This window comes from Dromiciops gliroides, chromosome 2 (assembly GCF_019393635.1).
Source record: "Dromiciops gliroides isolate mDroGli1 chromosome 2, mDroGli1.pri, whole genome shotgun sequence".
Lineage (NCBI taxonomy): Eukaryota > Metazoa > Chordata > Mammalia > Microbiotheria > Microbiotheriidae > Dromiciops > Dromiciops gliroides.
In genome coordinates this window covers 479,407,169-479,428,324 of record NC_057862.1, presented here as the reverse complement: position 1 = coordinate 479,428,324, position 21,156 = coordinate 479,407,169, and the positions used below count along the sequence as shown (strand labels likewise).

Here is a 21,156-nt window from a genome sequence, read left to right as displayed (position 1 = left end):
GGAGAAAACAAAAATTAAATCCTGAAATGCATTATTTATATCGAAAATACAGGTCTTGTTATTGAAAATTTCATTACTAAGGGTGCCTAACAGGCAAACAAACACTAATGTATTTGGAATATATGTGTGTGTGTTTTACATTATTTATATAGTATATTATTTATTTATTTATTATTTATAGTAACACTTAACAGTTAAATCTGAAGTGGGTAAGAGGTCTCCAGTCTTCTCTCATTTTATAGATGAGAAAATGGAGGCCAAGACAACTTAAATGACTTGCTCAAGGTCTCACTGGTAGTAACCAGGAGAATTAGAACTCTGGACTCTAAGTCCAGCACTCTATGTACAGCACCAATTGTCTACCTAAATGTTCCAATGAAAAATTAGATTATTATAAGTATCAAACTAGTGTGTATACTTTCTCTCCTATGGAGACTGGGTCTTGCTATCTCACCCAAGCTGAAGTGAAGCAGCTGCCCACAGGCCTTGTCCCACTACTGATTGGGTCAGGAATTTTGGCATATTCCATATCTCTGACCTGGGCTGGTTTGCCCCTTCTTGGGCAGTCTGGTTCTGCCCCACCTTTCCAGGGTGCTTAATTTGGTACAAACTCCTAATCGGCTGAGTTCACTGTAGCTCATAACTCCCAAGCCCAAGGAATCCCCTGGCCTCAGCCACCACAGTAGCAGGGATTATAGATATCTGACACCACACCTGGCCAGTGAACTTTTTCAAACCCTAAAAAAATTAAAGGGGACAAAAACTCTTGAATAAAAACATTTTTTAAAAAATGGCCACTCACTCAATATTTTCTTTCTAAAAAAGTGATTTATTTTACTGTTTTAATATACAGTCTTAGTATGTTAGGGGTAAATCATAAGAATTATCTGTGTTCAATTTAAACATTACAATACAAACATGAACTCTGAAGTTCTTGCATTTCAATGTACAAATGTATCCAACTGGTGTCTGCTAGCAGCTTGACCAAGAGGGTGCACAGAGTTTTCTGTGCAGTAAAAAAAAGCAGACAGATTACAACATGAATATAAAGGGCGTTCTCCAAGATGTATAAAAAGTTTAAAAAAAATAACAGTGTCTGCTCCACAGGACGACAATAAGCATTTAAAAAGTCACTGACCAATATTTCAGACCAGAAGTAGCATAACCCTATTAACAGTACTTATAAAATGGCTTAACAATAGTTTATCAAAGAATTTGCACTTTAGGTAAAAAAAAATCTGAAGAAAAACAGTAGCCAAGAAACTGCACGATAAAAATGCAGAAGTAACATAAAATATTTCCACCACTATTTAAATGTCAAATTTAATCAAGCAATAGTTTTCAAAAACAAAACAATCTCCCTTCTGTTAAAAATAACAGCATTGTTCTGCCTATTTTCCGCTGAATTTTACATATGAACAGACTATATATATTTGATTTTCTTCCACACAGAGAAATGTCCATTTGGTCTGCCATTTTAGGCAAGCTGGTAGCTATTAATCTTGCCATTTCATTTAAATGAATAACGACTCATTTTTGTTTTCCGTACTGCCAGCCTTCTGGAGCAGGTGCAATGTCTCAAGTATAATACACTTCTTCTTCTTTATGCAGTGCAGAGTATATGGGCTTGAGTTCTGATGATTGTTCTCTACTCCATGTCACTGTCTTTTTCTGGATTCAGTGGTGTGCAGTAGTTGGGCTTATCTGAAGGAACATAGCCAGGCAGGCACAAACATTTGTAGGAACCTTCTGTGTTAATGCATTTGGCATTTTTTGCAGAGAGACATCCGGTTGTTCAGTTCATCACATTCATTTACATCTGTAAAAAATATCAGAACATGCATGTGAATCTGCCTTGATATCCAATTCAATAAGAAGAGGTCAGAGAGGCAGTATGACATAGTACAGGGGACCAGCTTTGTAGTCTGTATAACCTTGGTTCAAATCCTACCTCTGACACAAACAAGCTGAGTGACTACAGGCAACTCATTTATCCTCACTGTGCCTTAGGCAACTCTCTATGGCTATATGTTACAGATGAATTGCTGCTCTGCATCTGTGGAACAAGTGGCCATGCTGAGAGTTCCTTTTGCCATTGAATTTATAGGCTTGAACCAAAAAAAAAGTGGGAAGACAGGCAGAAAGAAGAATATATTTTAAATATACTATTAAAATGCTAATTTAATCAAGCTTTTTATGGCATCTAGTCTCACCCTGGACCCTTTTCTTATTTCTTAACTTTCTTATGTCTTCCTTTTGTTTATGCAGTATGACTCCTTCAATTGTCAGAAGGGATCATATATGCATAGCAATGGAAGGTTTTCTAGATACATTTCTTGAGTAAGATTCTACAGTCTCCTTCCCTGAACAAGCTTTCAATAAAAGAATGTCATAAAAGGTATCATCTAGGGAATAAGTAATTAGAAAAGGAGGTAGGTAGCCTGGTCAGTCAACTGGCATTTATTAACTGCCTACTGTATGCTATATGCCAGGCACTGTGCTAAACACTAGGGATATAAAGAAAGGCAAAAAGTTCCTGCTTTCAAGGAGCTCATAGTTTAATGGGGGAGACAACATGAAAGTAACTACAAGCAAAAAAAAAGAGATATAAAGGTAAAATGGGAGATGATCTGGGGCAGCTAGGTGGTGCAGTGGATAGAGCACTGGCCCTGGAGTCAGGAGTACCTGAGTTCAAATCCGGCCTCAGACACTTAACACTTACTAGCTGTGTGACCCTGGGCAAGTCACTTAACCCCAATTGCCTCACTAAAAAAAAAAAAAAAATAGGAGATGATCTCTATAAGAAGACATTGGCAGTAAGGTCGAATTGAGAAAGGGTTCATGCAGAAAGTGAAATGTTTTAGCTGACAGTTGAAGGAAACCAGGAGAGCTAGAAGATGGGGATGTGGAAGAAGAGAATTCCAAACCTGGGCACAGCCAATGACAATGGCTGGATTTAGGAGATAGAAGTGTTTGTTGTATGTGAGGAACAGCACATGATACTCCATATACAGAGAACAAAGAATGACAGATAGGCAGTCTGAGTTCTACCATGGGCACCATGACAAGCTAAACAGTTTAGAGGAAGGTTTCTAGGACACTGGGTAAATCTTTCATGGAGATTATTTAGAAGGACCTAGGGAGGAATTATGCAAGTTGAGAAGTCATAGATAAATTGTGCTCTACAATGGGAGGGAGTTATGGATACAATGAAATACTGAAGCATATTTTTCAGAAGTCATTGTGGCCAAAAAATTAATCCCCTCACAGCCAACTTGGCCAAGACTGAGCCTCTTGGTTCTTGGATAACAGGATGTTGCCTATAGCTTTAGCACTTTTTAGAACCCACTCGAGCTTGTCCCCTGCTGGCATAACATTTCAGAACTCAGGTTCAAAAACCAGGGTATAAGTGGGACTTTTTATGGAGAATATAAGTCATAATGTATTTTAAATATAGTACTATAGTAATCATACTATCCAACCTCCTCATCATATGCAATTGTTCTATGAGAAACTGCATTCATAATTCTATTTTGAGGCCATACAAAAATCTCAACCTTCACCCTTCTCTTAGGCTTGCAGCCCCTAAAATGTAGCTAGCCTTTAATTTCAAGGCATTAGAGAATCAAAGAATTTCGATGGGGGGACCCAGTGCATATCTGGTACAACTCCTATATAAGAATAATTCCCACTACAAATGCCTGATGAGCAGTCATCTAGCCTCTGTTTGAAGAGAGAGCATCACTATTTCCTTATTCTACTTATGATAGTTTTAACCATTAAAAAAATTTTCCCCTGACATCAGGCCTAAATTTGCTTCTTTGGAAATTACACTTGCTGTTCCTAGTTCTATGCTGTGGGCAAAACAGAACAAGTCTAATTTCTCTTCCACAAGACAGTTCTTTAATACTTCAAATATTTGAAGATACAACTGGTGGGGGACTCTGTGGTCCTTAGACACAGATATGCAAAGGGCTTGCATTGATGGGAACTCCATTCTGTGAGAAGCATTTTCTGTTGTGGAAAGAGCAGAATTTCTAGGTAGTTCCTAGGTCTGTTCCTTCAACTTCTTGGGTCCTCTTTTAATGTTAATGTTCTCTGAATCTCTAAGGTGGAGGGGCAATGGGGTGGGAAGGAAGGAATGGAATGATGAAGATTCATTTCATTATATACTAGTTAGATTCACTTACTGGTCATTACCAAAAAAGGGGCTCTAATCAAGCTGGCACAAGAAGAGCACTAGGGCTGCGGAAGGAAAGTAGTCAGAGATGAGTAAGGAGGAAGGAAGCATGTTCTAATTTACCCCCCCCCCCCCCCCCCCCCGCCCCATGCTCCCTTAGCACCACTACTTCCTAATACTCCCCAACCCAGCCATGGACGAGTCCTGGAAACATTATCTCCCATACCTGGAATGCTCTCCCTCCTTATTTCCACCTCCTAGAATCCTTGGTTCCCTTCAAAAGTGAGCTCCAACAATTGTGAAGCCTAATCTGGTGCCTTAGCTAATTTCTCCCATAAAACTACTATGTGTGTGTTCATTTTTAAATATATTTTGGGGGCAGCTAGGTGGCGCAGTGGATAAAGCACTGGCCCTGGATTCAGGAGGGACCTGAGTTCAAATCTAGCCTCAAACACTTGATACTTAGCTGTGTGACCCTGAGCAAGTCACTTAACCCTCATTGCCCCACAAAAAACAAATAAACAAATGAATGAATAAACAAATGTGCATAAATAAATATATATTCTGAATGTGCTTATCTATCTATCTATCTAATCATTTATCCTCATTAGAATGTAAACTTTTTGAGAGTAGGGACTGCTTCACTTCTGTCTTTTTATCCATAGCTCTAAGGAAGCATATGAAAAAAATCTCTTTTTAGTTTTTTTGAAATATTAAGACATAACATTTGCCTCTAAAATCACTTGCCAAAATCCTTTGAAGGGCACTTCGAACAAAAGCTTTTCTTGAGATATGAATCAAGGGTGCTGCCAAACCTTTTTACAAAGAAGAAATCTTATCTTATTTACATCATTGCCATTCTGACTCTTCAGGAGTGATATGGTTATTGGCCCATCTGAAGGCAGTCTCCTCTCCAATTGCCCACTTGAAGTGTGTGGGAGGAGGTCTATTTGTTTAACTCTAGGATGAGAGTAGTCCAGGAGAAATGAAATAGTGCAATTTTTGTTACGCAATTTTGGAATGTCAACCTGTACTGTATTTTAAGATATCTTTTTCTTATTCAAGATACTATAACTGTTACCTGAATCTTCTTGGGGTTGAGTCATGTTGGAAGGCATGGAGAATTATGTCATGCACATCTCTCTCTCGAAGCTAGAAATGACTTACATAAAGATTCATGATAATTTAAAAGAAATTGGTTTCTGTCAGATCTGAGCCTACAAATTTAGAGTACCTTATTAGTACCACTTTTTTTTCTTCAGGAGTGCTTAGGCATAATGCTTGGAAGAGAGCTGATATTTAATAAATGTTTGTTGATTGATTGAGATGAATGAATGTAAGAGAGTTACAAAGTAGCAGGAGTAGTGGACCCAAGAAGAAAGAGAAGGGAATTCTGATACAAAAGGGAGAAGGAATTCCTGTGGCCATGGGCCTGATAAGACCAATATTTAAAGAATGTACATAAACAAGGCATATATAACTTGGGGGGTTATTGACTGAAGCTTCAATCATCTTACATTCTTGTGGACCTGTCCCAATGTTAAGTGATTAATGTTGGATGGTAACCAGTGTGAATGAAATAATGGTCTTAGGCCTCAGGGGTATTTGCTATAGCTGACAGCTACAACATGTAAGCTAGACCCTAGAGCAGTTCAAAAAGGAAGGCATGGAGCTGTCTCAAAGCTATCCCCAAATATGGATAGAGTATATGGGAATAGCACTCTCCAAGTCTCCTGATGGTTCCATTTGGGAAAAATGATTTAAATTTCTAAGGCATTTCTCTTTTTGACATCTCTTTCCCCTACTAGTACCTGTTATCCTTTGAAATGGATACTCTTTTTCACATGCAAAATTAATAAACCTGTTGTACATCAAGGTGCTGAAATCTCTGTGACAAGAAAAGAATCATTCCCACACTCATTTATGTTAATGAATTACTTAAAGAAGTCATTATTTGTCATTAAATCTGCAGTCAAAAGTCAAATAGGAAAAGCATAAACTATGTGTTTTCACTAAACTAACCCAAATCATTCCATAGGAACCAATGTCTGTTTTTCCTTTCATTGTGTCAATCTGCCACAGAGGGAACAGTGAGGGAAGAAAACCACTTTAATATGTCACTATATTCTTACCAACACAAGTCATCTGGTCATATCTAAGTGGTAGCCATCAAAGCAATCACACGTATAGCCCTCCTGTACTCTAACACATCGGGCCGTTTTCACATCCATTGAGGATGCCACATTCTTCTGCCTGCAACTCCTCAAAGCTATTTAAAAAAACCTGAAAAGAGGAAAAAGTCATATTTAAAAGTAGAAAAAAATCCCTACCAAGAACCAAAGTCTAAAAAGCAATAAAGAATGAATTAACAAAATCCTAAAGAATGAATAAATGACATTGTACTTATTTACATAATCAAAAGTAGTTTTAAAAAAAGCTTTTTGTCTTGCTTTGTGCTTCCAGATACTCTTTAACTCATTTAGAGGTAAACAGCTGGAGTTTAATAACACCCCCCACCCCCCATCCTCCCATAAAACCAATGCTTTATTGGGTACCACTGTTTTAACAGTCTTTCCAGAATTGAAGGTTGAAAATATAAAAACATGGTGACCCCAATATGTTGCTGGAATAGTGTCCCATTCCATTTCTACTGACACCCCCACCTCTATAAGAGTTTCCTAAATAAACCAAAGCCTAATACTGATGTTTGGAAAGATTTGCTCTGTTGTCAAAGTAATCTCTCAAAGGAGCAGCAGAGGGCAGCAAAGCATCATCTCTGATAGACTGAGGGACTATTATGAAAGAAAGCTAACCTTTCAGGAATCTGTATCTGTTCCACTCTTGAAGAACAAAGGAGTATAGAGAGCAAGCAGTGAAGCACATGGTGATGACAATATATGGAAGCCTGGGGTTCAGGCTACGTAATGATAGAAAAACCAAACCCAGGTTTTTTTTTTTGAGGGGGGGGTATTTTACTGCCACCTTAAATTTTCTCACCTCCTTAGCCTTTCACCTTCCATGTTTGCTAATCTACAAGCCCACGTAACTGCCACTGTCTGCTTTCTTTACTCCCACTGAGGGACTGCTGAGATTTGCTAGAAAAAGTCATGAAATCATGCTGCATGGGGCTGCTTTAAAATTCATAGTAATAATTCACATTTATATGATATTTTAGGGTTCACAAAGCAATTTATACACATTGCCTTGTTGAAACCTCATAACATCCCAAGAGGTATTTACTATTGCTGTTACATTTTTTTTTGCATTTTACAGATTAGCAAATGGAAGATAAGATGGGTTAATTGGCTTATTTATGTTCACATAGCTAATAGGAGTCAGCAGGCTAACTTAAATCCAGGCCTCTCTTTCCTGACTCAAAATCTGATATTCTTTTTCATTGTGACATATTGCCTCTCAAATTACCTAATTGCATTTATGGTGCCTAGCTTCTGTTGGGCCTAAAGAATAGGTTCATAGATCTAGAGCTGAATCGGACCTACTTAAGTGACTTGCTCAAGATTCTAGAGCTAATAAGCAGCAGAGCTGGGATTTGAATTCAGGTCCTCAGACTCCAGAACCAGTGTATTCTGTGTCAGATTGCTTATTCATTTCCTGTTAATGCTATACAATTTTCTATAGCAGCATTTCTTTTTCTTTCTTTCTTTTTTGTTGGGGAGGCAAATCAATGAGGGATAAGTGACTTGCCCAGGGTCACACTGCTAGTGTCAAGTGCCTGAGGCTGGATTTTAACTCTGGTCCTCCTGAATCCAGGGCCAGTGCTTTATCCACTTCACCACCTAGCTGCCCTCATAGCAGCATTTTCATACCACAACCCCATTCCATAATTACATATCTACCTCCCTCCACCTCCCTCCCTCCCCTCAAGACCATCAGATGAAAACATTTCCCACTTTATAAAGGTCAGGGGCCATCTATAACTTGGAATTCCCTCCCATCCCCTTTCTCATTATGACCTCAATTATGTACAGGACAAACCTCTCAAACTTCTCTAAGCAGGACTTCAATCCTGAGTCTTGCTGGCTAGACATCTCCACTTGCATGGTCCACCAGCCCTCAGACTCAAACATGTTCAAAACCCAAATTCATCCACTTTCCTCTGCAAACTACAGTGTTCCTGAATTCAACAGTGATGCTAATGACAATATTATTCTCCTCATAAGTGCTCAAATGTAATTTCTTCCTACACTGCCCCATAATCAACCTTCAGGGCTAGAGTGGCTTTAACTCTTCGTTACCCCAAGGGTCTCTCTCCCCAGCTCCAAGTAACTCCCTCTGCCAATCCAGTCCTACATTCAACTATTACATTAATTTTCTTGAAGCACAGATCAGATCACTCCCCTGCTGAATAACCTTTAATTGCTTCTTAGTGTTTTCTGTATTAAGTTAAACTTCCCACCTAGCAAATTCTACCCAGGATTTCTGATAGCTAAGTGAGCACAGAGAGTCACAACTTAACTTTCTATGCTTACCTCCTCTCATTTCTCTATTCAACAGGCTAGTCTAGCCAAAGGGAACTACATACTTTCCCCTTTACATAGCCTGCATTTTCCAAACCCTATGGTATCTTGTGCTATTCCTTCTGCTTTCTTTCCTCTTCCCTATTTGACCTTCAGGCTCAGTTCCAGTGTCACCTCCTCCATGAAGTTATTCTGATTCTTTCAATCAGTTCTACCCCCTCCGTCTCCTATAAAGCCTGATTTGTTCCTATTCTGGCACGTAATCCATATCCTCTTGAACTATAGATTTTCGTGTGTGTGTGTGTGTGTGTGTGTGTGTGTGTGTGTGTGTGTGTGTGTGTGTGTGTGAGACCTTCGTAACTGTAAACTCCCGAAGGCAATCTCATTTACCTTTGTATCCTAAACAGAATGTCCCATAATATTCTGTGCAGTGATAGTCAACACTGTATAGGGTCATCAAATGAATAAAGCTAACATTGTTCTTCATATTTCTTTATATTTAATGTGCCTGAAAGAGTCTTGCCCAACCCATGAGGAAATTCTAGTCATGCACTCAAGGGAAGTAAGTGGGATAACTCTGAAGGGCTCTGCAACTTCTGAGAAATTAGAAAAGCTTGGATAGAAATCTCCAAAGCTGCAGGTCATTGTTAACTCTGCTATGTAGCCAATAAAGGAAGCAGATGATGGACCAATAGATTCATTCTTAACATTTTGTAGTTAATTAAAAATTACCATTAATGCAAGGCTAGCATTAAAAAGAAGGGTACTCAAGCCAGGGCCACTTCCATATTGTGGGTCCAGAAAGTTTAACAATCATATTATATTATAAACTTCCATGAACCATGGGGCCATGTAAGAACTGTTGTTAAAGATGTAGGTTGTTATTGCTGGAAATCTCAATGCTTGATTTTTTTCAGCATGTTTTTTTCAACCTATTAAGTATGGTAATGCATTGATTGATCCCAAATTGCTTTCTTTTTGCAAGGGGGACTAAATGCAATAAAGTCCTATAAGGCATGGTCCTCATGAGTTTCAGGCTAATACAAAACAGGCTAATAGCTAATACTCTCCTGTGTGTTCTGAGTCTGCTACTTTTACTTTAGAGACTTGTTCACAATACTTCCCATAATGCCTCAACAGAACTTATCCTAATTAATAACAATACCAATAATAACAGCCAGTATATAATAGAACTTTAAGATTTTCAAAGTATTTTGCAAATATTTTCTCATTTGATCCTGACAACAACCCTGGGAGGCAGGTGCTATTATTTATCTTCATTTCCAGACAGAAGTTAAGTGACTTACCCAGGGTTGCACAACCTAGTAGTGTCCTGATGAAGATTTGAACTAAAGTTTTCCTGATTTTAGGGTTCCAGAGCTCTACCTGATATCAATGGATGCTCAATGTCCTTGTAGAAGTAAGCTCCCTGTGGATAGTGACTGTTTTATTTTTATATTCAATAATCACTCCATAACAAAGTATCTAGGACATCATAGGTACATGACACATTCTTGCTAAACTGAAATGAGACCACCAGTGTGTAACGATTGGAATGATGCCACCTGCTGGAGATTTACTGTAGAAAAGCTCCACTATGAGGTGAAGGTCTAGGGCAAGACCATGAGGCTTTTCTTTGGAGTCAGGAAGTGACCTTTGCTTGTGGGAGGGAAGAAGGGGGGAGCCTGGCACTCTGACTCGCTCTTTCCTGAGGACTCTGGATGGATAAGGAAAGCTAGAAAATGTGCTCTCCCTTTTATAGATAGATGAATGTAGGCCTTTCTCTCTCTTTTTTACCAAATTCTTATTCTCCTTAATAATTGCTTAAAAGTCCTAACTCTTGCTAAAGGTTATAATTTATTGGCAACCACTCATTAGATATTTTAGACAGACTAGCTAGAATTTTAGCCCTTACAAGTGAGATGGGTGTATAGATATGATAACAGAAGAGTATTCACAGTATCTGAGGTCTGGGTGGACAAAGGTATAGGTAGTGGCATTATTTAGATCTAACACATATGAAAGAAGAAAAGGTGTGTGTGAGAAGCTACATGCTGTATAAGGCTCTGAAAATAAAATGGTACTAATGTCAGATAAAAAGGGCTGCCAGATTATTATTTATCCAAAGAAATCTGCTGTGTAACTTTTCAACCATGCTGAACTTAAATTAGATACGAATGCGCTCTTCCTTAGTCCAAAAGCATACAGCACACACCCAACAGAAATTCTTGGGGCAAGACTGTAAGCAGCGCTGCAACACTGCCCTCACACTCTGGGCTGTCATTAGTTTGCTTTATGAAAATGTGAAGAGGCACAACAAATCAAAATATTTCTTTGTATTTTGTAATGTAGCAAATTCAACAAAGGCAAATTCTTTTTCCGACTCCCAGACTTTCTTATGTTGACAGTCTGATCTAAGAGGGCCCCATTGCAGAAGGATGGAAAGCCATGGGAGATATGCAGATGGCACATAAAACATGTGAATGCCCATTTCTGTTCAAGGAGTGATGCCACGTGTTGTCCACTGATTCTCCTGTGATAAAACCACCATTTTTTAAGTTGAATATGAGTCTTTTGTTTCCCTGATTTCCTAGATCAAACATTTCTTTTCATATGCTCTGGGTTTTCCAGTATAGGGCTGCTATGGTTATATGATATAAACTGACTGTCTTTGTGAATGAGAACCAAGCTTTATACATGCACACTACCCCTCCTACTTGAGTCTTGGTCAGAACCACAGAAAGTCAGCATATAATCAGGTTGTAATTTATTAATTAAGTGTCCTCTCTAAAAGAAAAAAAAAAGGTTGTGACATACTTTTAAGTTTAATCTGCATTATTAACATTTTCTCCATTGTTTTCATAACTCTAGATGATCAATAAAGGAATAAATCCAGCCCTGATTTGTAATATTTACTGTTCACACCAAGAATTTAACAATCAGTTCCCATGAGCTGGCTCCCTAACACCTACCCCTGGCATACATCATCTCCTACTTGTGAGTATCACTTTACTTCAGTAAATCAAGCATGTGTCATTTTAGTTTACTGAAAATAGCTATAAACCTCTGGGCTGGAAGACAATTCTGGATCTTGAAACTGATCTATTACCAAACAAGCACAGTCCTGGCACATAGGCACATACTTTCATAAAGGCTTACTGACTGACTGATGGATTAATTGATTGACCTAGACCACCATTCAACATTATAAAAATATCCTGTTACTATAGCTATTGGAACCCTCTTTTTACTCAAAATAAAAAACATGGAAGAATGTTTTCACTTGAGTGAAGAAGTTAAACTGTAACACAAGTTAAGTTTTACATTGACTAAAAAAAGTTTACTTACGGTCCTGAACAAAGTAAGGATCTGGGTTCTGGGGAATAGTGTGCATTGAAGTCAACCAAAGCAATCCTGTCCATATGGCCGCCGAGGTCCTGTAACCGGAATGTTGCACAATTGGGCATAGTCATCTAGGACAGAGAAGAAAAATAATATAAGGACATCACTGTTCAATTCTAACTGTATTGGAAATAACAAAAGGGAGAACCTATATGTTTCATTTTCTGTGGAGAAATGAATTTCCTTTAATATGCTAGTTGGATCTTTTTAAAGATCTGGATGGGTACTCTCTTCAGCAATGCAGATCTCAATTCCTTCAATGTATCACTATGCTCTAGCCAACCAAAATCCTTCTTCCTAGTAGTCAACCTTCTGATGATGGTTAGAGATGGTAAATCTCCATATTTAGCTAGGCTGTTCTTTAGGCTATAGATACAGTTCAATTACCTCACCTGTTTGCAAACTCTTCCAACAAGGTCAGACTGGAGGTTATGCTCTGTTGTCACAGAACTCTAGGGTTTGTTGGTTCACCTTTTCACCTCTTTCCTGCCACGATGAGGCACGGACTAAGAGCTGTATGGAAACTGTTTTGTTGCTATTTACTACTACCACCACCACCACCAAACAACACAAATAATGACAACTGCAATAGTATTATTAATGATTATGGGAAGATCCAGGACCTGTTGATTTCAGTGGACTATCGAATGTCCTTTACCAATACAAATTGGCAACTTTTTCTGCAACTTACAAATTTCTTAGAGTTGCTTGGGGGCACCTATGGTTAATGACTTGCCCAAGTCCACATAGCTGGCATGTGTCAAAAAGGGAGGTAAAGCCAGGGTGTTTCTTATTCTAATGGCCATCCTATGATCATGCTCCATGCTACTTCCCCAATGAATAATAATATGCCACAAAAATATAAGACATCATTTCATTTGAACTTCACAAGAACTTAGTTATGGAAGATGAGATTTCTAGGAATAAGAAAACTGAGATTCAGAGAATTTAAGGTGTGGGCATTTTAAAGCAATTGGTAGAGCCAGAAACTGAAACTTGGTTGTCTGATTCCTAGTCTATGTTCTTTCTCTTATCCATACTTACATGGAAAACTCTGAAGGAATTACAAAATGTCTAAATATTTGGAAATATATGTAGACAGATTGATTGGAAGAGACACATAGTCCAAGTTGAAAGGAATATTCCACAATTGGACCAATGAAAATCATCTGAAGAGTAGTAAAACACACCTTATAAGGAGGAAAGAAAAATGAGCAATCTTAAAGATGTCTTGTGCTCTTTTGAAGAAAGGTAACCATGCATTATTTATCATATAATGATACTTTTGTGGTCAGAAGCATTTTGAAGGCATTAAATAGCAATACTGTGGGGATTAAAAAAAAAAGAACGACACCCACTCACTAAAGTCAATTGAAAATTCATCTCTGTGAGTCAAAGCATGAGTAAGGCAGGGTTTTCCAATGTTACTGGTCATAGCTTTGCTTGGCTGTGCACCATGGTACTGCTATTATTATCTCTTTCTTATAGTCGTGTTCATATGGATATTCCAGTGGCTATGAGTCATGCTTACTCTATTTCCCAATTGCAATAGTGTGATCTCTACTGTTTCAAGTTGCTAAGTACCTTCTCTCTGGCTCCCTGATCTAAGGCCATGATCCTCTTAATTGCAACTTGTCACTAGACTGTACTTCCATTTAAGAATTAGTTAGTAATCACAGTATAGCTATCTATCTCACTGATATGACTATCCTAGTCCTATGTATGTTGGGTCTTAGATATCTATTGGCCCCAAAGACACTAGGCTTTCTATTACAGTAGTCTGTATCCTAATTAGCTTTAATCTAAACAAGATTTAGAGGAGATGATGCAAGAATTATCTTGATCTAAAATAGAGATATGGTAGGAAAACATTTGTATGAATTATCTAAAAATCTGTTCTGAACCATTATTTCTTCTTTTTGGTTTTCTTTAGAGAAACACAAAACTTCAATAAAAGTTATTAATTTCGAATCTTCAGGCCAACAAGAATTACAGGTCTGTAAAGAATTGGCATATATGATTGCTGAGCTACTGGCATTGATCCCGGAAAGACAGAGGAGAACGGCCGAGATACGGAAGGATAATAAAAAGGGCAAACATTCTAATATTCAGAAAAGTGATTTTACAAACTACATGCCATTGAATTTATCTTCAATTTTCTGGCAATTTTTTAGAGCAGTATTTTACTAAAGGGATAGTTTTACAGACATCTAGAAGAAGCCAGCAATGATCAAAAGCATCCAATATTACCCTTATTAAGTTAGACTTCTTTTCTGACAGTTGACTAGTAGAGTAGGTTTAGAAGGAAATATATATATATATATATAAAAGCATTTGACAAAAGACTTTTATGCTATCCTTGTTGACATGGTAAAGTAACACAGACCAGTTAATAGGGCTAGACAGATTCCTAATAGAATAAATTTTTCATCAGAAAAAGGTTGGAGGAGCAGCTAGGTGGTACAGTGATAGAGAACCTGGCCCTGGAGTCAGGAGTACCTGAGTTCAAATCCGGCCTCAGACACTTAACACTTACTAGCTGTGTGACCTTGGGCAAGTAACTTAACCCAATTGCCTCACCAAAAAAAAAAAAAAAGAAAGAAAGAAAAAAAAAGGAAAGAAAGGTCGGAGGACTTTCAGTGAAATGCAAATTCAATACAAATAAATAGTTTGATATGGCAGCCAAAATGCAATAAGATTTAGACTATAATCAATAAAGGAATAAAAAGGAATTGTGGGAGTCCTGTTTGCATTCTTAAGTTGTCCAGGTCATCTGTGTATTGTCATTAGTTTAGGATGTCGTGTTTTAAGGAAAGACACTGAGATATCTAGAAGCATCCAGACTAGGAAAATGGTGAAAGGCCCTTGAGTTCATGTCATACAAATATAGTTAAAGGAATTAGGAACATTTCCCCCTGGAAAAGAAAAAGACTTGGGTTGGGGGCACATAATAGCTAGCCATTATAAGCTTGAAGTATTTGAAGGGCTGTCATCTGGAGGTGGTATTAGATTTGTTGTGCTTGGACTGAGAGGGCACAACTAGAAGCAATGATGACAGTGTAACAGAGAGGTACTTTCAGACATCATGTAAGAATCTTCTTAACAATTAGCTTTTATCCAAAAGTGGAATGGGCTGTTTCTGGAGGTAACAGGTTTCCCTTCCCTGGAAATCTTTAAGCAAAATCTGTGTGACCAGCCACCTGTAGGGTCTTTGATGTAGGGGAATGAATGGGAGAGGGAGGGTGTTCAGGTCCAGATTCTGAAACCCTTCACCATTAATTATTCAGAAGGATACATAGGCAAAGATCCAAGCAGAAAGCAAAAATGTTTGATAAAGAGTAACCACTGTAGTCCATGAGATAGACTGGAGTGACAACAGAGAGTAACATAATACTTGGACATAAACAGAACCTAGCAAAAAGTATGGAGACAGAAGAAAGTTATTTTAGTGTTGTTGCCTAAGTGATGCCCAAGGGACAGAGATTCTTTTATTAAAATGGTTCCTTGGGTCTTGCTCCTACAATTGGGGAAACAAATAGTGACCTGAATGGGGGGGAAGGGAAATCCCTTAAAATGGATCTATTTTCCTTTTCTAAAATCTCCTACACAAGAAAACAAAAAACTAATAATTTGGGTTCTCCTGGTGGAATCGATCTACCAGAAAAATATGGTGTTCTGAGTATAATCTGCATTGCTCCCTCTTGAAATAATTTTGTAATACTTTGTACCTGGTTTATATTTAGTTATTTGTGAACATGCTGTATTCTTCTCCCAGGACAACATAAGCTCCTTATGGGCAGGGACTATTTTGCTTTTGCTTCAGTATCCCCTTTATCTATCACAGAGCATACAGTGTGAAGGACCTCTCCCAGGCTCTGAGCAATTGGTTTTGAATCCTGCTGTTACTTAATGCATCTGTAACCATGGGCAAGTCCTTTCACTTTCCTGGTGCCAGTTTTTTGATCTACAAAATGATGGATTGAACTAGCATTAGCTCTAAATCCTATGATACTAAGTGTCATAACAAAACATTTCCCACCATGACTTCTACCTCTCCTTGACCTTAATCTTTCATAGAGCACCTATAACAATGTTGCTATGAACCCTGTATATATGAAAGAAATATCAACTGATCTTTTCATGATCTTCTTTATGAACCAAAGTCTGGCTTTTTATTTGAGTGTTCATTTATTTATTTAGCTATCTTATTGATCAATTATTAACTGGAGTGTGGAAGGGAAATTGAAGAGATAGCTCTAGGCTATGATGGCAATGAAAATTGCTGCTATGCAAGAGCAACCCTGAGAGATAAAACACTCATATTGGTCCATTAAATAATACAAATTAATTAAAAGCAAGCTTTAAACTAATAAATACCAGATTTTGACCAAAAAAAAAAAAGCTCAGTCAGAGCAGTAATGCAGTACAAATAACACTGAATTTAGACTCAAAGAAACTCAATTCAAGCCCCAGTTCTGCAAGGTTCTACCTGTGTGACATTGGGCTAAGCCACTTCATTTCTCAGGGCTGTTTCCTCAGCTGTCAATTGAAGAGAGCCTGACAAAATTACCCTTTCGGTCCCTTCCAAGTATTGCTTTAATTCTATAATTATACTACAGCATATGTAAAGGGACTGATAGATCTCAATAATGTAGTATCAAATGGGGTTGAAGAAAAGAGTTCACCATCTGTTAATCAGATAACCATTCTATTTCCTCCTTTTCCAACTAAAAGGATGGTCAAATCACTTCACTTCCTTTTTCTTCTTGTATTGTTCAAAAGTGATTGGATTAAGAGATTAGAGAAATAGGAAAAGCAATCTATGCATAAAGTAATTTCCTGACATACAAGTTTTCTTATATTCATAAATTGTGAACTTTTTTTGCAAGTGTTGGTTAAAGGCAGACTTTTGTTTTGTTAATAGGTATCAAAACTTTAAAGTTCAGCTAAACCATCTGTGTTTTTCCATTGTTGGCATGCTTTAATTTCCTCACACAAATTCAATTCAAGAAAAAGTTATTATTAAGTATCAACACTAAGTGTAAGACATTGAGCTAGGGCTTGAGGACAGAAATATATGTACAAAACAGACCCTTGCCAATAAGAAGTTACAATCTAATGGGGGAAAAGTGGGGAAAATAACGTTCATAAATAACTAGGAATGCAAGGGAGAGTGGGATATACTTAAGGGAGAAATTCGGACAGAATGGTATCCACTGGACCAATAAGAACCAATGAGAAACATGGGTTGAGATGAGTCATGATCTGAATTGCAATGAAATCACGACCCATTAACATTTCAAAAGAAGGCAAGTGGATCATCTGTGAACTAAGGAAATTTTCTGAAAATGATTTAGTCTATCTGCATTCATTCTTTATATAACTTTTAAACAAACATAGGAAATATATTGCTGGACATCAGGAAAGCCATTGTCACAATTCTATATTAACTCTGACCACTGTATTATATGTAGTTGAAGAATACACATGACTGAAATACTTTCCTCATTCTTTTTTTTTTAGTGAGGCAATTGGGGTTAAGTGACTTGCGCAGGGTCACAAAGCTAGTAAGTGTTAAGTGTCTGAGGCCGGATTTGAACTCAGGTACTCCTGACTCCAGGGCCAGTGCTCTATCCACTGTGCCACCTAGCTGCCCCTACTTTTCTCATTCTTAAAATAAACGTACACACTCTGGCAGAGAGGTCTTGTTAAATTATATGCCCACTGCAGGCAGAGACCTTTGTCATTTTATATCTGTGTACCCCAGTGTCAAATACAGCATCACACACAGGGGAGTCCTTATTAAATGTTTCTTAAATTGAATTGAATTACTAGATTTTCCTGAAATTTAATACTTAGTTTTGTATCTGAGGCTTGTTCAGGACAATAGCCTTATCTATTCCTCAAAGCGGGTCATTACAACAAGAGCTTGGAGTCCAGCAATGTTTGTTGTTCCTCCAGAACTGGCTTTCCAACAATTCACTTACTCAGTCACATGGACACTAGAGATTTGAGGTTTTGGGAACCTATGCTTTCCAAGACACTCCTCCAGAATTCTGTCTTCAACAGCTTAGCAGGAAATGAAAGAAATTCCCCTTTATCAAGGATTTTTAAAAACTCATACTAACTCTGGAAAAAAATAGCATTTTTCTTTCTTCTAGTATTTTTTAAATTAATTTTTATACCAAGAAGGGGATTTAAATTGTCTCTTTTTTTCCTTTTTCAATTTAATATACCTGACTGAACCCCAAATAGCTATGAAAAAAATTCAGGACACTTTCCTTATGGATTTTTGTAACATCAGTGCTAAATTTATTAGGCCCAATTACTCAGTTTAGTTAGTTTGTTGAAGGCAGAAAACTGCACTTTTTTAAGGTAATCTTTTAGGGTTTGGGGAAGAATCCTCTCTCAATTTTACTTTTAGAGAACTGATTACTATTTCTATAGGACAAAAAAAGTTACTTAAAAGCATAGAAATATGGGAGCAACAATATTCCCTATTGTTTTTTTCCCCTAACACAGCTTAATGGTTTAATTCTGTTTTGTGAACATGAACACAACTATGTCAAACTGAACAACCCTTCCTTAATCTTCATTCTCCTCTAGCTCTCTGCATTTTGATACAGGTGATTACTCTCTCCCCTCCTTGATACATTTTTACTTTTAGGTTTTCAGATCACAACTCTCTCTTCCTCTCTCCTACAACCTGATTAATTGCCTCATATTGTCTCTCTCTGCTGATCCTCATCCAGATCATACCCTTTAACTGTAAGGTGTCTTCAGGGTTCTACTCTGGCCCCTCTTCTCTATCTATACTACCTCACTTGGTGACCTCATCAGCACCAAAGTGCTATGATGATGAATCTCAATCTACCTATCCTATGCTAACCTCTCTCCTGAAATCCACTCTTACATCTCCACCTGCCTTTCAGACATCCCAAAGTGGATGTCCGAAAGACATTTTAAATTCTCATAACCAAAACCTGAACTCATTATCTTTCCCCCCTAAAGCCTTTCTCCCTCTTATAATTCCCTATCATTATATAAAGCAACACCCATCCTCATTCTTCCAGTACTCCATACTTTGCAACCTAGGAGTCATCCTTGATTCTCACTATTTCTCATCTCCTACATCCAATTTGTTGCCACAGTGTACTTATCTTCACCTTTACGATATTTTGTAATAAGCCCCCTTCTCTCCTCTGACAAGGTCACCACTCTGGTGCTGGCCCTCATCACTTCACTTCTGGCTTATTGCAACAATATGCCGGTGGGTCTGCCTGTCTCAAGTCTTTCCCTGCTCCGATCTATTCTCCTTTCAGCTGCCAAAGTGATTTTCCTAAAGCACCAATAAAATCATGTCACCCGTAGCCTAATTCAGTAATCTCCAGTGGCTCCTACTGCCTTCCAGGATCAAATCTTTATAACTGTTAGATAAGAGGTTTTCACCCCTCCTATCTTTACGTCTTCTTGTACCTTACTCAACACCATGTATTCTTTGATCCAGTGACAATGGCCTCATTGCTGTTCCATGAACAAGTGGCCATCTTAGTCCTGGTCATTTTCTCTGACTGTCCCCAATGCCTGGAACACTCTCCCTCCTCTTCTCTTCCTACTGGTTTCCTTCAAGTTCCAACTAAAACCCCATCATCTACGGGAAACCCTTCCTAAACCCTCTTAATTCTAGTGCCTTCCCTCTATTATTTCCCACTTGTCCTGTATATAGCTTGCTGTGCACATATTGTTTACTTGCTGTCTCCCCCATTAGACTGTGAGCTCTTTGAGGACAAGGATTGTCTTTTTTGCCTTTTTTGTATCCCTTACCCTAAACACAGTACTTGGCACATAGTAGGAACTTAACAAATGTCTAATGGCTAAGTGACCTTGAAAAGCACAAGACCTCTTCTAGTATTATAAGTACTGGAAAAGAAATTTAATATATCTTTCTATTATGAAGAATTGTACTGTTTAGGGATTGCTTTGAGATCCTGGAAATGAAAGGTATTAAGAGAAGAATACAGCACAATAAATACAAGAAGAAACTTTTATAGTATACTTTTTTATAGAATACTTGTGTTCCATTAAAGCATATATAATATGGCACAGTGAATAGAGCATCAGCCTTGGAGTCAGGAGGACCTGAAATTCAAATCTGGCTTCAGACACTTAATACTTACTGTGTGACCTTGGGCAAAGTCACAACCCCAATTGCCTCACCAAAAACAAAAAAAAAAAAACCAACAAAACCAAACCCCATATAAATAAAGACCTTTAGGTTCCTGATCATCTTATTATGCTATTTCTGGTCACTGGTTGCAAATTTCCCCCAAAGTTAACTATACTGTAGTAGTTATGTTATTGCTACAGCTTTTGTTTTCATGACTTAAAATGCGTAATTCAATACATGAACACAGCTATCACGTCCCCTTTTCCCTCTCTTTCTCACCACCACAAGCCTTCTGAAAGCTAAGTTGCTTTGACCAGTCTTTATATAGCAAGAACTCAAAGTCTTTCACCAGCTTGCTTTTCCTATGCTGACTGGGATCCAGCTTATCAATGTTTTTTCTTGAAATGTGGCATGCAGAACTAAACTAAATACTCTAGATGTTGTTCTGGGCAGAGAATGGTACAGTATGACTATTAATACCTTATTTCCTGGATTACTATGCCCTTCTGAAAAACTAAGATTATATTTTTTAAAATTGGGGGGGGCAGGGGAGAGGAATAATAGTAGCACATACCTCCCATGGTGTTGTGAGAATAAAAGATAATTGTAATGAACTTTGTAAACCTTAAAGCACTATATAAATTCTAGCTATTGTTATGATTATTAAATTATTTTAAAAATTTGTAAAGACATAAGCAGAAACTATAAAATTATTTAAAAATATATTTTACAAATGCTGTCCAAGTTGAGTGTATTTTGATGGCAACTATTTCTATTACAGTAGATTTATTAGGGCATTTTCTTCTTTAAAGTAACTCTATCTCAGTCTCAATTTTGAGATAAGAATTAAGAAAAATATTTTCCCTAAATTAATTCTTCCCCCAAATTTTCTGCTTTGGAAAAAACACCTTTAAGTTGGACAACAAAAT

At 37.7% G+C, this 21,156-nt stretch overlaps 1 protein-coding gene across 1 annotated transcript in view; it reads right to left on the bottom strand.

Moving 5' to 3' along the window:
- Nucleotides 1–830: 830 nt before the first annotated feature.
- Nucleotides 831–21,156, bottom strand: part of LTBP1 (latent transforming growth factor beta binding protein 1) — a 481,244-nt gene continuing 460,918 nt past the window's right edge. Inside the window, 8 exon segments of the mRNA XM_043987916.1 lie at nucleotides 831–1,774; nucleotides 1,776–1,819; nucleotides 6,313–6,327; nucleotides 6,330–6,393; nucleotides 6,395–6,461; nucleotides 12,006–12,031; nucleotides 12,033–12,068; nucleotides 12,070–12,131. Of these exon segments, the coding sequence (XP_043843851.1) occupies nucleotides 1,649–1,774; nucleotides 1,776–1,819; nucleotides 6,313–6,327; nucleotides 6,330–6,393; nucleotides 6,395–6,461; nucleotides 12,006–12,031; nucleotides 12,033–12,068; nucleotides 12,070–12,131 (440 nt within the window). The 3' untranslated portion in view covers nucleotides 831–1,648.